Source organism: Cotesia typhae, unplaced genomic scaffold (genome assembly GCF_013202065.1).
Source record: "Cotesia typhae breed Kobodo isofemale line unplaced genomic scaffold, CoteBio_Ctyphae contig_50, whole genome shotgun sequence".
NCBI lineage: Eukaryota > Metazoa > Arthropoda > Insecta > Hymenoptera > Braconidae > Cotesia > Cotesia typhae.
In genome coordinates, this window is record NW_027423758.1 from 1,306,076 (window position 1) to 1,323,034 (window position 16,959).

At 31.1% G+C, this 16,959-nt stretch overlaps 1 protein-coding gene across 5 annotated transcripts in view; it reads right to left on the reverse strand.

Annotated features, from left to right (window-relative positions):
* Positions 1–927: 927 nt before the first annotated feature.
* Rbp6 (RNA-binding protein 6) overlaps positions 928–16,959 on the reverse strand; it is a 271,526-nt gene continuing 255,494 nt past the window's right edge. For 3 of the 5 annotated variants that reach the window (XM_074249673.1, XM_074249671.1, XM_074249669.1), the window contains exons 10-15: positions 16,407–16,439; positions 15,923–16,006; positions 4,950–5,015; positions 3,909–4,180; positions 3,626–3,690; positions 928–3,440 (exon numbers count right to left, since the gene is read on the reverse strand). In XM_074249673.1, coding sequence (XP_074105774.1) covers positions 3,649–3,690; positions 3,909–4,180; positions 4,950–5,015; positions 15,923–16,006; positions 16,407–16,439 — 497 coding nt within the window. In that variant the 3' untranslated portion in view covers positions 928–3,440; positions 3,626–3,648. Of the gene's footprint in view, positions 3,441–3,621; positions 3,691–3,908; positions 4,181–4,949; positions 5,016–15,922; positions 16,007–16,406; positions 16,440–16,959 lie in introns of all 5 variants that reach the window. The other 2 variants (XM_074249670.1, XM_074249672.1) reach the window with 2 other exon arrangements.

Sequence of the window (16,959 nt, forward strand, 5' to 3'; positions counted from 1 at the left end):
ATTCAATTTCCTACAAAATCTAAGGAACAAGATATTTTTCAAGTAGTTGGAAGCGAGATATAAATTTTTCTATCTGATAATAAGAAAAAATAGAAAACTGTAAGAAGGAGGACCTTCCCGTTACAATTAAGAACTCATGCTTGGAGAGGCTTTCTTAGAGGTGTCTAGGAACCTATTTTTCAGAGTACCAAACGAAAAAAAAAATATTCTTTTTTTTTGAATCACCCTAATATTTATATATATATATATATATATATATAGATTTTCAATAATTAACAAACAATAAAAACAATTCAAGATAAATGAAAATGTTTGATCGTGCGACCGTACACTGATCGTTATTTTATAATTTAATCAATTATTATTTAATCAATAATAATGGTCAAAAATTGCCTATCTAGCTACAATAAAATACAATACAATACAATCCATTCCACATTACGCACTAATTTAATTTTTTTCATTATTATTAATTTTATTTTTTTCTGTCAACAGACACGCACTCACTCGCTCTTAAACTTTAAACTTAATCCTTTAAATAATAGCTTCCAAGACTCGTTACCGTTCGTACTTTATTATTTTTTATTTTTTTGTTGCTTTGCTTATATATGTATTTATTTTTTTTTATTTTTTTTGCGAGTGTATTTATTTATTTTTTTTTTTTCGTTTTATTTCATTTTTTTGGGGTGATCTCTTAAACGGGAGCGAACCACGGAGTCCCAGATCGTCCGAGGATTAATTAATTACTTAGTTTATTTATTTATTTATTAATCATTATTATTTATTTTATTTATTTATTTGTTCATTGTCAATAGTCGACAAACTATAATTTTTACTTTTTTCTTCAATACTTAATCTAAATTGACGCTTTTTTATTTTTTTAAGTAAGCAATTACATTGATAATTAAACACGTGAACAATAGTGAGATTCGAGTTTTTTTTTTTTTATTTTTTAAGCAGTGATTTTTTGTTTTTATTAATTGTTACCAGTTATTAATTGGTAGCAGTTAATTTTTTGATATCCGAAAAAAAATAATTTTTTTTACCACACATGACCCATATGTTACCACACAAAACCCATAATTTCCGACACAAAACCCATATGTTACCGCACAAGACCCATATAAGGTCACACACGCCCCCACGTGACCACACATGACCCACTTGCAGAAATAATTAATAAATTTTTTCGGATACAATTATATTGATGTGTAGTTAAAATAATGACATGATGTATACATTTATATATAACATTCACCATTTTCTAATGAGCACAAAGTATTTATTTATATATTTATTAATTAATTAATTAATTTATAATTTATTAAACCTAATCCCGAGTGTATTGAAAAAACACCGACATATCAAATTTATTGTTTCAATAATTACGATATTGCTTCGGGAATAGTTATTATTAATTATGTAGCACACATAAATGACATTTGTTTTATAAACATTTACGTGAACATTATAATAAATATACAAATGTTCATTTATACCCCATTTAAATAAAACTAGGTGCCTTTTTTATTAGTTTCGCAATTTAAATAATTGCCTGGTATTCTTTCAACGGCAGCTTAAAAAATTACACCCAAATAAATTTCAGAATCAAAAAATTTAACACTCCCTCCGCATTTTTTAATTTTTTTCAGAACCATCCGGCTGCCGTAAAAATAATATTATTATTTTTTCTTTATAACAAATCTCTAGTGTTTAGTTATTAAAAATGATATTCTTTGAGCTGGTGTTATACCCTTGTAGTGGATAATATTTTAGGATGTCGAAAGATTTTTTTTTTTTTTATTAATTAATAAACCACGATAGAATTTAATTAATAATAATAATTAATAAATAAAATATTCGTTGGAGCGTACTATCAATTTGTATTATTAATAAATTTGTCAGTGGATTTTTCATGGGCTTATTACGACCTCGAGTGCTTTATAATTACATAATTAATTACATACAAAGACATTATTTTAACTAATTACGATATATCATTATATTATCATTATTATTATTATTATTATTATTATTAATATTAATATTAATTATTATTAATAAGTTATAAGCTTTATTATTTTTAAAAACTCTTCGCATATTCATGAGACATTAATCGAGTATTGCTAGGTTCATATGAATTGACACCAATTGCGTAGGTCAGGCACACACGCCACGAAAAATTCATCATGCTAATTTTTATACAAACTGATAGTTTCCCCCGTAAATTATCGTATCAATTTTTACCCTGTTCAATCGAATGTTTTTTTTTTTTTTTTTTTTTTTATTCAAAACAATCACAATTTTTTAAATAATTAAATAATTTTTAAGTTAATCAATAAATTATTGAAATTTATTCAGCGGAAGACGAGCGTCTAAATAATCCCACGCGTAAAAATACCGGTACTGTTATTCTATTGCTTGCGTAGTTGTGACGTCACTTATCCCCACTCTCCGGCCGCTCTGGCGCCCAACGGGAACTTACCCAGCTTGTGGAAGAAACAAATATTGCAACACACTTATTTATTATTATTATAATTATTGTTACTATATTGTTATCGTTACTTAACATATTTTTTTATCCCCGCGCAATTTTTACATTCCAATTACTGCGCAATAAAAAATTTTTTAGTCAACAAAAAAAAAACAAATTGACGCCGGCTATTATTATTATTATTATTATTATTATTATTATTATTATTATTATATTTTAAACTTACGTGTAATTAATTTATATTTTATAATAATTAATCGAGTGGGCGTGCGCGTTGTTTTAGATTTTTTTTTATTAATATTATTATTATTATTATTATTATTATTATTAATATTATTATTATTATTGTTGTTGTTTTTGTTGTTGTTAGTTGTTAATAAATAATTTTAATGCAGTCTCGGTCAATCTAACCCCCGTGTTGCCAGTGTAGTGTGTAGTGCCTGTGCTTATTATTATTATTATTATTATTATTATTATTATTATTGTTATTATAATTATTGTTATTATTGTTATAAATAGATCAATTAGCTTCTGGACGCCCCGATTTCTTAGGTAACGCCTGAATGGATATTAACCTTCGATTAGTCACCCCAATAATAGTATCAATATCAATATACATTTATGTATATATATATATATATATATATATATATATATATATATATATATATATATATATATATATATATATATATATATATATATATATATATATATATATATAATGTATAATAATTATCATTGTATGTTATTGTATTATTTTTATAATTTATAATAATAATTGTTATTTTAGTTGTAGTAATAATAATGATGGGTAATTATTTATTATGTGGTTTTATAATTAAATAAAAATTCCAGTCGTCCAGAAGCCAGCTCACAAATTTACAAGGCGTTCACATTTATCGTGCCGTTACTGATGGTATAGCGCAGTGCCCTCTCGTCCATCCTGGAACAAATTTTTTTAATTAGTAATGCTTTGAAGGTCGTAAAAATTTTAAGATGCTTTTTGTAAGATCAAGAGGAATTTTTTTTTTTTTTGAGATTTAGGAGGAGATTATGAAATTTATGAAATTTTAAGGCCTTTAAAAAAATTCCTCTAGTCATTATTGGAGTAAAAAAAAAATTACCTACTTGTTATTAGGTCTTAACAAGGCTCAATGGTAGCCATTAGTGAACGCCGCCGGTATCAGCGGACCCTGAAACAGAACAGACTATTAAAATTAAAATTCTAAGAATTAATTATTCATTTAATAATTCTGTCTGCCATCAAGATGTCACACAACACAGGCTAGTACAGTTAGTAATGTTAGTAAATAATAATAATAATAATAATAATAATAATAATAATAATTGTAATTAAAATAAAATTTTTCCAGGGGATGGTAAAGAAGCTTTTGGGCCAGGCAAAACTTACGGGACTGTAGTTGAGCGGGGCGCGAGATACTGCGATCGCGGGAAACGCGGTTGTAGGGGGCTGCGGACTAGCTGCAGCCTGGACATAGCTGGCGACGGCTGAATCCGCAGCTGCGGCTGCTACTGCGGCTGCTGCGCTCGAACTGTACATGTCTATTGGCCCAGGAGAGTTGGCCGCGGGAAATGACCGGCCCTGGGGCCCACCGTGGCCTCCTGCCCCGTGTGGAGAGGCTGGCTGAAACCCGGCCTGTGCTGCTTGGTAGTTGTTCATCACTGAAAATTATTTTATATCAACTTACATTCAACAAAAGGATTTTTTATTATTAGCCAGGTGTTAGTTCAGTTACTTTTTAAATCCATGCAGCTTTTTTTATTTTTTTTCGGGAAACTTTGGTCTTTATTCTTGTTGAAGCTTTAATCAATTTTTTAGGAAAATTTTTTAAATTCTATTAGATTTTCCTAAAATAGCGACTTTAAAAAAAAAAAAAGCTCTAACCCTCCCCCACCCTTAATGCATTGACCTCGAAAGCCGATCTTTAAAGAAAGACAACCCAGAATACCCCGAAAGGGATTTTAATCACCGGTAGCCGAAGACTGAGTTCTGCGATTTCAGGATTCATCCACGATTGAGTTGAATTGAAGTTTTAAAGTAGCGATAAAAGAGTTCCAGAGAGAGAAAGGGCAGCGAAGCTCGATGAGAAACCAGGAAAAGAAGAGGAGAGGAGAGGAGAAGGAGAGGATGATGACAAACCGAGCGGAGGCAGGCGTACAATCTAAAAACCCATTCAGCTTTTAAACTCTCGACAATAGCAAACGGTTACAAAGTTTGGGCGCCCGAGGAGCTGGGGTGCGATTCAAAAGTTTGATTTATTTGAGAGGAGATTGCGAAAGGCAGGACTAGACTCCATCCGTACCCGAGCCGTAGAACAAAGACCGCAAGTTCAAGAATCTTTTTTTACTTTTTTATTTTCATCTTTTATGAAATTTCGGATCGCAAATAAATTTACAAATAAAATAAAACTCAGATGTGTTTTTAACGTACCAGAGAGAGCTTGCGTTAGCAAGGGCGTGTTGTTGTTTGGTGTGAGTTGTCCGTTGGTTAGGTCCACTGAAACACAAAATTTTTGTTCACAACTGCTCGATATTGTTCGAGTAGGGGTTTAAACTCGAGAATAGTTGACTTGACTATTTTTTTTTTTTTTTCATAATTTTAAATTATTTTTAGAAATTAATCCAATGTGTTGCTTCGCGGTATTTTTATTTATTTTTTTAATTATTAAAAAATTTATTTTATAATTTTTTTTTACAATTAAAATTTTAATAATTTATTTTTAAATTATTTTATTAGCAATAATTTTTTTTTTTTGAAGAAAATTTTATTAGGAGTTTTTTCAGCGAAAATTTTAATTTCTTATTTAAAAAAAAATTTTTTTTCTCTATTTTAATTTTTGAAAAAATTTTTAATTAAATTTTACATTAAAAAATTATTAATTTTGGGTCATTCAAAAAATTTTACAAATTTCTAATAAAAAAAAAGTAAAACTCAAATTTTTATATAAAAAATAATAAATTTGTCCCTTAGAAGTTGAAAAAATGTTCAAAAATTTGTATTAAAGATAAACAGAACCATAAATTTATCTAACAATGGGATTCCTGTTCTCTCGATTGTTCTCCAGGAAAGCACGCGCCCCTCCAGGGCAAAGTTTCTTGCACTTTCGACACAATAAATAATAAACAAAGCAAATAAAGCGAGTAAAGTGAATAAATTGAATAAAATGGATTTACCGGTCCGTATAATTAACATCAGCAGGCATTACTCACCGAAATGACTATAAATACCGGTAATTAATCAAGCATGAGGACAGATGTAGACAATTCCGTCCAGGCATTGCGTCCGAAAATACCTACAATGGATCGCCGAAAATAATAACCCCTTGAACGACAAATTTAACCCGCCAGCCGGCCCATTTAAGCTGACAAATCTCCCGATTAACAATTATCGATTGCTCATAAATTAACGATCGGCGAATCAGCGTGGGTGGGAGTGGAAGATTGACAGAAATCTATTCCGAGTGAATTTCCAGCTGACGTAAAACCGATCGGGGGTTGCTAGAAGCCGATGGGAAAACTTGGCCACGCTCTTTCTCTCTCTGCTACTTGTCTTTGCTAAATAAAACCACTTGACCGATAGAATCCTCATAAAACTCGGACATTTATCTGACACCCGGAAATTTATCGGTTTTTGAGATAAGGGATGCAACCACTTGACAACTTTTAACTTTAAGGCAGCCCTTTTTGACGTCTTCGGTGCAGAGATGCTTTTTGGAGGGACAGGCGAAGCAACACATGGTTAAAAGGTTAGTGCAAGTCAAATATTTCGGGTGGCACTGAAAATTTTAAGGTTCTGTTTCATTACAGGTCAGCCTAAGCTACCAATTAGTTTATGGCGAGTTGAAAAATTTATTTTTTAGAGTTTAAAAATATTTTTATTTATTTTATTGTCATTGCAGTAATTAATTTTCACTAAATTTTTATTAAAAATTCATAAATTAAGGTTCCAAATCAGTTTTTAAATAAAAAAAACATTTACCATTGAATTAAATAGCAAAAAACGGCAAAATTTTATAATTAAAAATTTTATTTTTCAACTCACCAAATAAAAAATGAATTAAAATTTCTTAAGACTAGTCTACGCGACTCGGATAAAAATTCTATTCTAAAACCACTCTAGAATAGTCGTCAATAATAAATTTATTAATAAAATGTTTCAATAAAACACACTGGTACGTCTAAGCTACTCTAAAAAAAAAAAAAAAAAAAAAAAAAAGAAACTCCCCAAACTACAAAAGGAAAAAAATCTCCTGAAAGAAAGCAAAATTATTGAGTCCTACAAAAATAAATACCTACAACAAGCTTATAAATATAAGACTATTATAAATATATAAATATATAAATATAAGATATTTTGTCGATTCGGCATTTATAGTCACTCGAATTCGTACTAAAGACACCCCCTATCAACTAGAGCTAGAGTTAAGTACTTGAGTAAACTTTACAGAGGTTAGTCGGATAACAAGACTCCGCTACTGACTGTTATGTGTCTAACCAGCGGCTATTTAGCTTCATTTAGTTTCAATTTAAACTTCTAGCTCGACTACCTACATATATACCTATAAACACACACAGATGTAAAGTACACTCTTGCTCTAACCCCATCGTCTTGATCGTTATCTCTCTCGACATCGACCATGGAATTAGAGCCCTCTATAAGAAGACTCCTTCTTAATATAAACATTATTTTATCATCTTACACTAATAATAACAATAACAAACAGAGGTTAGGTATGGTAAATTACTCGCCGCAAGCTGCCGCCATCTTCGACTCTTCATTCGCCATTTTGTCGTCTTTTTAGGGATCACCTTGTTTTTTTATTTTGTGAAGCTTTAAATTAATTCGCATTTTTTTTTAATTTAAAAATAAAATCTTCATTTTTTAATGTGCGAATTTATTTAAGGTGAGTTTTCACTAGAACTACAACAAAAGCATTAACATGCGCTTTAGTGTTATTATAATAATTAAAGTTAGTCATGCTAAGTCTAAGTTCTAGTGAAAACTATGTTAGGTTGGAAAGTTTTAGTTATTAATAGTAGTTTCTAACTAGTGAGCTAGGTTACCATCCAACGTTAGTCTTTAATTTTATCATTAGTTACTTTACTGCTAGAAGCTACCGAATTCGAGTTAACGGCCGCGATTTTACCGGCGGTAAGTCATTGACTGGAGGTGTAGAAAATTTAATAGTTTACCCTGAGAGCCACCTTACCTATAACTTACTGTCAATCTACGTCCGCAATTTGAAGCAAACTTGACGGAAAGAGTTGGCAAAGCGAGCGATTACCTATTAGTTACCTATAACTTACTCTGCAAATAGACGTCAAAACTTGCTGTACAAGTATTTCCTTCAAATTGTAGTAAAGTTGAAAGGAAATTTAACTACAAGTTTGATTGTTAACTTGTATTCAAGTTGCGGCCGTAGATTTCTGTCAATTTGCTTACAACTGTTGTTGAGTGAAGAATTACCGCCAACTTGATGTATAACTTAACCGTAACTGCTGGGAGTCAACACTTACTGAGAAAGCGCTGGCTATCAGGGTATGCACTAATATTCTATGAGATAGATTTAGAGTTTAGTTTAAGGCAGGCTTTTAATGCTCGAGCTACAAAATCTCTAGTGTTTTGTGTGTTTTGTGTGATATTTTTATGAACGCGCCCATAAAACTTAAAATAGACTAGAAATTATTATAGAGAATTCAAAAATCTACTACATAAAAAAAAAAAATTTTTAAAAAGCGTTAGGTCACTGAATTTATGGTAGCATAGTACAAAAATCGTAAATGATCAACCGAAAGCAACAGGGTTCGAATCTCGGGCAGTTTTTTTTTTTTTTTTTTTTTTTTTTATTATAGGTGTATAAACTCGTCGAGCATTTAGCAGTGTATGAAACAATAACAAGAGTAATAACGAGAAAGGCAAGTGTAATTACTTGTGAAACAATTCACGGTAAGGTGTCTTTATCTGAGTATTTAGTTGTATCTGAGATGCATCCCGGATTAGTAGATAACTTTTTGCCACCCGTACTTCTACTCTAGCCAAGTTCTTGTTTATGATTCAAGCATTGTGTGTATTGTGTTCGGTGTATATTGAGTTTAGTTTATGCGTTGTGTGCTCTGTTGGGTTGGTACCAGTATAGATGCAGTATAATACATTATAATATAATACAATATAATATAATATAATATAATGTAATAGTAATAGCAATAGTATTGTGTGTGGAGATTGCAAATGTCCTTGTTTGTGTCTATGTGTGTGGAGACTACAGACTAAGGATTACGGTTACCGTCAACACGAGCGAGAACACGAGAACTTGCTCGAATAACGTAGCACTTTGGGGTTGAAGCTTACCGGTGCAACCCCCGCTGGGGCTCACGGACACTCGGCCGACTCTTGGCCCCACTGCGCGGTACACGACCGCTCCTACCCAAACACACAAGACATCAACCCTTCGGAACATTAACAATATCATTACAACATTATAACATTTACGAGCTTTTTATTATGTTACTTTTAAGAGTATCCAAGTAGTGTATATTGTTTTTATTGTTTTTTAGAATTACACCTCTTTCATTTTTTATAGATTATTTTAAGAAATTCTATATTAGGGGGTGTAATCAGTATTTAAGAATGTACAGTCGAATTTAACAAAATTTATTATTTAATAAAACAAAATTTCATTTATTTACAGTTCACATAGTGACTGCAAGATTACTAGTTTTAATTATTGAGGTTAATTTTACGAGATAAATTCAGATTTTGTGATTAAATTTTAAAAACATAAATAAATTAAAATTTTAATAAAACATCTAACCAAAAATAAATAAAATAAATATAATAAATAAAATATTAACGGACGAGAAAATAGAGATTAAAGTTTCTTCCGCTTTTAGTTTTTGCCGTTCGTTTCTCGAGCGCACTTTAATATTACGGAAAAAAATTTATTATTTTTTAGATCCAGTAATGCGTTAGATGATACCTAGCTCACAGTTATCACTCGGATAAAAGATGAATAATAATAATATTCATTATTATCCAGCGGGAAAAAATTTTCGTGATTAAAACTTCCTACTTCGAGTAATTAAATTTTGATTAATTAACGATAATAAATAAAATTTTTTTCCCACTGGACGCCGATTATTTATTTTTAATCGATGACGTTATTTATTTGTTACATTCATTTTGTTATAATTAATAATTAATAATAAATATTTCATAATTAGTCGTTATAATTATAGAGCTTTTAATAGCGAATCGTATTACAGTGATTTTGCGGTGCGTTGTAACTTATATCACTTAATAATTCAGAGCGACCTCCGACGGACATTTTATAATTATTATATTTATATATATATTAATTATTTTATCAATACCTTATTTTTAATTATTTGTTTTGTATTATTCGATTTACAAAACACTCGCGCCTTTTTTTCTCTTGTCAATTTTTTTTTTTTTTTTTTTACCGATCGCCTTTGTACTCTATTTGGGGCTTAGAGGATAAATTTTAGATTATTATAAGATTTTTATCGGGTAAAAACAACTAATTACAGCCCTAGTAATTTTTAAATTAAAATTTTTAGACTACTTTTTTTATCAATATAAAGTTCTAAGTTCGAATCTTGGGCCAAGTTTTTTTTTTTTTTTTTTTCTTTAATATCAATGGTTTAGAACTTATTTAATTTTTATACTACAGAAAATTATTTAAAAATTACTATTATTATCCCAATTCAAAAAAGATATCTATTTCTTTCCAACAATACGTCACTAAACTTCAGGTCCAGGGATCGAACCCAACTCCGCGGAATTTTTTTTTCCTCCAAAAAAATTCCCCAATAAAATAACTTGTAATCCAGCAATTTATATCCAAATAAAAGCCGATAAAAAGCGATTTCTAAATCAACAATGACAACTAATCCAATTTCCTCGGATTGTACAAAAGTTGGTTCCGCCCGAAGGTTACTTCTTTCAGAGGACTTTTGATAGCATCTAGCCGTTCCTACAAAGCTCCTCTCCATCCAGTTTTCTTCCCCGATAAAATAGAGTACAAGGACGATCAAATTGACCCTCAATATTCACACAGGGCAACAAGTGCGCGAGTTCCAACAACAACAATTTTACGAGTAGCAACAATTTATCGTAGACGAGTGCGTTAACTTTAACTTGTCATTTAATTATTTATTCTGCCAATCTATTCTGGTAATTTTTAATTAATTAAATAATAATTAAAAAGACTAAAATGACCAAAGGAATAAAATTAACGCAAACGTAAACGCGCATTAAAATATCATAATTAATAATAATTGTAAATACAAGCACTTGTTGATAACAAATATAAGCTCAGGACAGATGGTTGATTTTAAATTTATTTTTTACTCAAACTCGACTTGATATTCAAACGCTCCTTAATATTTGAATAGCTTATTTATTTATTAGCCAATTAAATGAAATTGGATGATGTTTGCTGTTAGATTTTTGAGGACGGACAGGCATCGTCACTCGAATAATTTGCTTAATGATTGATTTATTGGACGACGGGTACGCAACAAAAATATATATTTGTATAAGTACCTTTTTTCTTCTTTTTTTTTTCTTTTAATAATTAATATTAATTAAGCGAAATAATTAAGCGCTTTGATAATATATAAAATACCTTTTGGTTAATAAATTCGAGAAGAAATTTTGATGGGCGGATCGGAAGGTCTTTTTTGACATTTTCTTTTTTTTTTTTTTTTTTTTTTAAAAACAAGTTTCTCTTCTATTAAGGGTTGATTTTTTTCGACCCAAAAAATTTTTCTTTCTTTTTTTTTTAACTCGTTAATCAATAGTCGGAAAAAAAATTGTTCAAAGTTGTTTGTAGAGAATTCAACGCTCTACAAAAAAGGTCTCTTATGATTTTTTAAAAATTTGTGCATAATTCCCAAAATAAGATTAATAACTATAAAAAAATTTGAACTTTTGATTATAATTGAAAATTTTGAAATTCCAGGGAAAGAATTGAGTTTTCCAAAAAAATAAGAGATTAATAATTTCGCCGAAAAATAATTCTGAACTTGTAAAAATTTGATCCTGATTCCAAAATAATTTTTTTTGATCACTTTGATATTAATCCAAATTTATGTGACAATATTTGAGAATAAATGAGTCATGTATCCAAAAAAAGCAACCCTTCTATAACAATCTTACATTATCGATAAAGTGCTAGTCCTACTACAATAATTGTTATAAATTTAGTAAGCAAACAGAAACGCTCCTTCAAGACTTGCTCAAAGAACTTTTGGACAATCAGCGATTAGTCTAACAAAAGAGTGAACCCTTTGGCAGTCGGACTGGCAATCAGTGTCCTTGCAGTTACCTCGAAACAATCGAGCAAGTCGTCCTCATTGGAGCGTCAAAGCTTGATCAGCTAACCCTATCCTATCACTCTACTTAGTAATGTATTTCATTGTATTTGATTTATTAGCGATAGTACTTTATAGTAATAGTACATAGAACTCACTACGGCTACTTAGTTAACGACTACAAGAGAAACATTAATTTATATTTTTATTTTTATTTTTTCGACAGACCGAAAGTTCAATTTTTGTGCTCTAGTCCCCATTTTTCGGCATCCCAGCTTCGGACTGGCCCAAAAATGTGTCGCTTAACTCAAAAAGAGTTTCTTTTGGACGCGACACATGTCCGGGCAGGCAACCAGCCCAAATCGGATTTCCCGAACAACATAAGTGTTATCGGATGACCGAAAAATCAAATTTGGACTGAAAATTCTCTTATTTTTGTAACTCAGTTTGGTTAAATGTCAAAATCTCGTTGCCGGTGATTGTTGGTAGGTAATATTGTTAAGTGTACTTGTACCTAATGGAATGGGGGTAGAGGCAGTCGACGTTTTGCTTGACGGAGGACCATTGAGTTTGCCAGCCATGCGTCTGTGAACATTGTTGTTTTTGCCGGTGAAAATTTCCAAAAAAATCATTTCAAAAGTCGTCGGATTTTTTTTTTACTATTAATATTATAATAGTTATTGTTATTAGTGAGAGGAACGTTGTTAGATAAATATATAAGTCGAGTTGGATTGTTTATATCCATCCTTTGTTAACAAAACATTGATTTATATTATACTGTTTGTCAATGTTTGAGTTTGATATTTAATAGTTGTTTGTACGGCTGATCAATTTATTGGTGAGAATTATAACACTCAATTTTTATGTTATTTTTACAGTAAAAGGGTACTTTGGCTAGATTTATTAATATATAGAGATTTGTAAACTCAAGGGGTAATATAGTTTTTATTTAGATGCCGAAAGTAACCTTGGTGATACTCAAAAGTGTCAAAAAGGTTGCTGTCAGCTTCAAAAATGAGCTCTCAGTTGATTTTTAGAGTTTTTTGAGACTTGGTGACTTGAAATTTGGGACACTAAAGATCAATTCAAGTCCAAATTGCATTTTTTGGGTCTCAAAAAATTCAATTTGAGTTCTAAAATAATTTTGTCAGCAAAAAATCATCTGAGAGCTTCACAATTTAACATAAACCTTAATAATTACATTAGGGTAACAATATATACAAAGTTTACACAATACAGCCGACTCAAAAAAAAAAAAAAAAAAAAAAAATCCGCGAATTATTTAACTGATAAAAAGTGAGGGGATGTTTACATCGAAAATAATTGTCAAATGTAAACATTTGAAAGATCGAATCGGCACAAAAGTTCCAACAACAAAAAGTTAAAAAAAAAAAATAAAACAAACTGATCAATACAATATGATACAAGCGAAAGAAAATTAAACGGGTCGTGTGCATTCCGATACAACGAATCCACCGATTTAGTTTTCGCATTCGTATTTCACTTTTCGCTTTTCGCTTTGTCTTTGTTGGATTTTACTCTTTATTTTATTTGTTTTTCCAAGTTCGCTATTTTTTTTCCTTCTTCCTCCCTTTTAATTTTTTATTTTTGCAAAATAAACGCGCAAGCGTCGAATTGAGAAAAAAACAGAAACGTCGCTTCAGGAGTGTAACGGTCGCGGATTTCACGTTCGCGAGTGGGCGAGGGGAGAGGGTGGAGTGGGGTAGGGAGGTACCGGCGCCACAATAAACCCCCGTCCTGTCACGGTAACGGTAAGCGAGGATTTATTGCGTGGCGCAACGGGCGCGTGCACTAACGTGTTACGGTAATGACTGTGAAATACGACGGCACTCTAACTACGCGTACTACACTATATATATGCTGTATATTCTGTGCGTAGTCAAGGTTTTTGATGATTGTGTGTGTAGGTACACGTTACTGCGAAATTCATTTGATGGTAGTGTACTTCACTTGCCTATACGCCGTTTTTACTGCCGGTTATATCTTTATCACTATTATCAGCTTATTGATTATTGCTTCGTTTTTTTTTTGTTATTATTATTTGACTTTTTTTAGAATTTTTTAAGTATTGGAAGAATTTTTTGGCTTGTATATGGCATATATGGCAATATATATGCCATAAAAAATGTAGGACTCTCCCCTCTCTTAAAATTAAAACACCCCATTAAAAATAATAACAAATAAATAATTTAAATAATAAAATCCATTTATTTTAATTAAATAATGAAATAAAGTTTAATTAAATATAAAATAAATTTTCGATAAATATAACACTGAAATCAGATAATTATTTTTTTATAACTCATAAAAATAATAATCATAATATTAAAATCATTGCTCTGAAACAATTCTGTACTGAGTTGAGTAGGACCGAAGAGGCGTGTTACCAGAATTGATAGTACCGAGAAGTCCCAAGGCACCTGAAAGTACCCTCTCTATTTATTTAAATAACTAACTAACTTTATAAATTTTGTTAATAATTATAATAATGAATTAAGCAGCCGCTGGTGAGTGTTAACAATTTTTAAATTCACGATAATTACAAGCTAACTGCCCAAAAAATCCTCTTTTTTTTTCCGAGCTCTGATTTTTGGGCGCCACGGTATTTCGGACATTGGCGTAGGACGACAATTTTAAGAGCTGGACTCTGGAATTTTCTAGATTTTATTTAAAATTTTTTACTGCCATGCCTCGTGAACTTTTGTTAAAGGATTTGATTTGGGATTGGCGGAGTTTGTAAGTGGTGGGGATAAGCCAATGTCCGAAAATTTTTTATTCTTTTCTCGAATTTAATTTTCCAATTGCAGATAATGTTAAAAGAGCGCAATTATAAATTAATACGCGAGAAAGAGGATTCTGTGTTGCAGTTGTTAATTCTCATGTTACATACCAATATTAACATTCCGGAAATATAATAACTGTTAACTTAGTTAGTCCGTTCTGCTTTAACCCGCTCATAAAATATCAAATGTCTTCCTAACTAATAAAAATATAAAATTATACTTTAATTTTGATCATTTCATCATCAATTACTCCTTAATGATAATAGATATCAAAAAAATACTTTCGATAGCAAATTAAATTTTCTACAAAAAAGAGATCCTGTAATTTTTCCGTATCTCCTATATTTACCATGCTAGACCCAAAAAACCTCCAAAATAATTTTTTATCCCCTCAAACTGCCGACAAACTAAAAACCCAGCTAATAAAAAAGTACAAAAATGATATTAAAAAAAAGAAAAGTTATAGAAGCATTATATACACAAATCTTGACATTTACGGTTCGATAGAAGCAATAGGCTCGAGCACTCGACCTAGAATCGCGTGCACCGCAATTAGTTCTTTGATAAGCCCTCAGGTTTTTCCGCAGCGTCTGCCAATAATTGGGCTGTAGCTGCGCCCTCTATCCGATCAAAGCTGAACCCTCCCCTTCGAGAGTGTCAATATCGAGGAATAAAACTGAATAGTCGACCCTAATATTGATATTAACGGGGGTTTTTATTTACAAGTGAGCGAAGGAAGCTCGCGGGGGGCGCAATGACATGTGGACTTACGATATACAAGGTTAATTACCGTTAATAGCGGTTGGTTATGTACAAACGGGTATTTTTGGCGATATTAATCACCTCGGGTAGCGGTGGTTAATATAGCGCTCAACAGAGGGCGATTTGGGTAAATTCGTTAGTTTGAACTCAGACTTGGTTAATATATAAGTTAGTACAGCAGCAGAAGTTGTGGTATTAATATTTATATTAATATTATTGATAACAATATCGGTAATAGTGATAGTGATAATAGCAGCGAGAGAGAGAGTGGTTGCTAAGTTAGTTCACAGAGGCATGGCGTTGTATAGGTGCTCCAGAGTGGGATGGTAGAAGAGGGCTGTGGGGGCGTTGGATTGGGGGGTCGGGTGCCCGCCGGAGTGGGTGGGGGCCGGCTGTATGTGATGGTGGTGGTGGTGGTGATTCAAGTTTAGGTGATTTAAGGGCGCGATGTGCCCCGCTGTATTATGCTGGTGGTTAACGTGGTTAAAGCTAAGATGGTTACCTGCCGTCGCGTAGGGTAGTCCGAAACTAGGATACCCTGAGTATGTACGTCCTGCTGCGTAGGCGGCGTAGGCTGCTGGAAAACCTGGAACACATCAAAAAGATGGTTAATTTTTGCTAGAGAATTTTTTTGTTCAGTTTTAAGGGTCAGCGTCCGTAAAAAATTATTATTTAATTATTATTAATCTGACCCAAATATCTAGTTTAAAATAAAAAAAAACTACTACCTACAACTGAAAATAATTGAATTATCAGATAGAAATCGATATAAATTAAAGGACAAATATGAAAGTTGTTAATTGAAATGGATACAGAACAGAATAAAACAAACTAAAAAAGTTTTATCAATATTTATGAAGTTATTTATTGTTGGGACATGAAATAAAATATAATATAAAATATAAACAATGTAAATATGTGAAATGACCGGGCGTCTTACCGGGTTAAAGTTGGCTGGGGAGCCAGCGAGTTAATATTTAACTTACCATCAGGTAGAGCTCCCAGGGACCACATAAAATCTACAAGGAAAAATAAAAATAATTAATAACACTCATGAAAATTCGATCCTATTTTAATTTCCGGGATTTAAGTCTTTTCCTCTCTCAATCTCTTTTTTTTTTTTTTTTTTTCAATGAAATATCGCATTTGATTTTCTTTTTTATTTACAAAGTAAAAAAAAGCAAAGCTGTAAATTTTTTAATTTTATTTTGAGATGAGAGATTTTTTTTTGGAAAAATTTCAAATTTGAAATTTTTTCAAAAAATGCTGGAGAAAAATAATAAAAGATAAAAGCTTTCTAGGTTAAAAAATAAATGAATAGTAAAAATGAGCATCCATGAAATTTCATAATGTTGGATATTCTAATTTAAAATAACACCACACAACTAAAACTCTCTGGCTATCGACTAGGCTCTGACTAATTGCTTAATCAATAGGTTACTAATAATTAATAATTAATTCGAAATAATAATAATAACAGTAATAGTTCTAGGCGTCCTTACTCAGTAATTGCTACGACAAATAAATCCAAAAATCTAA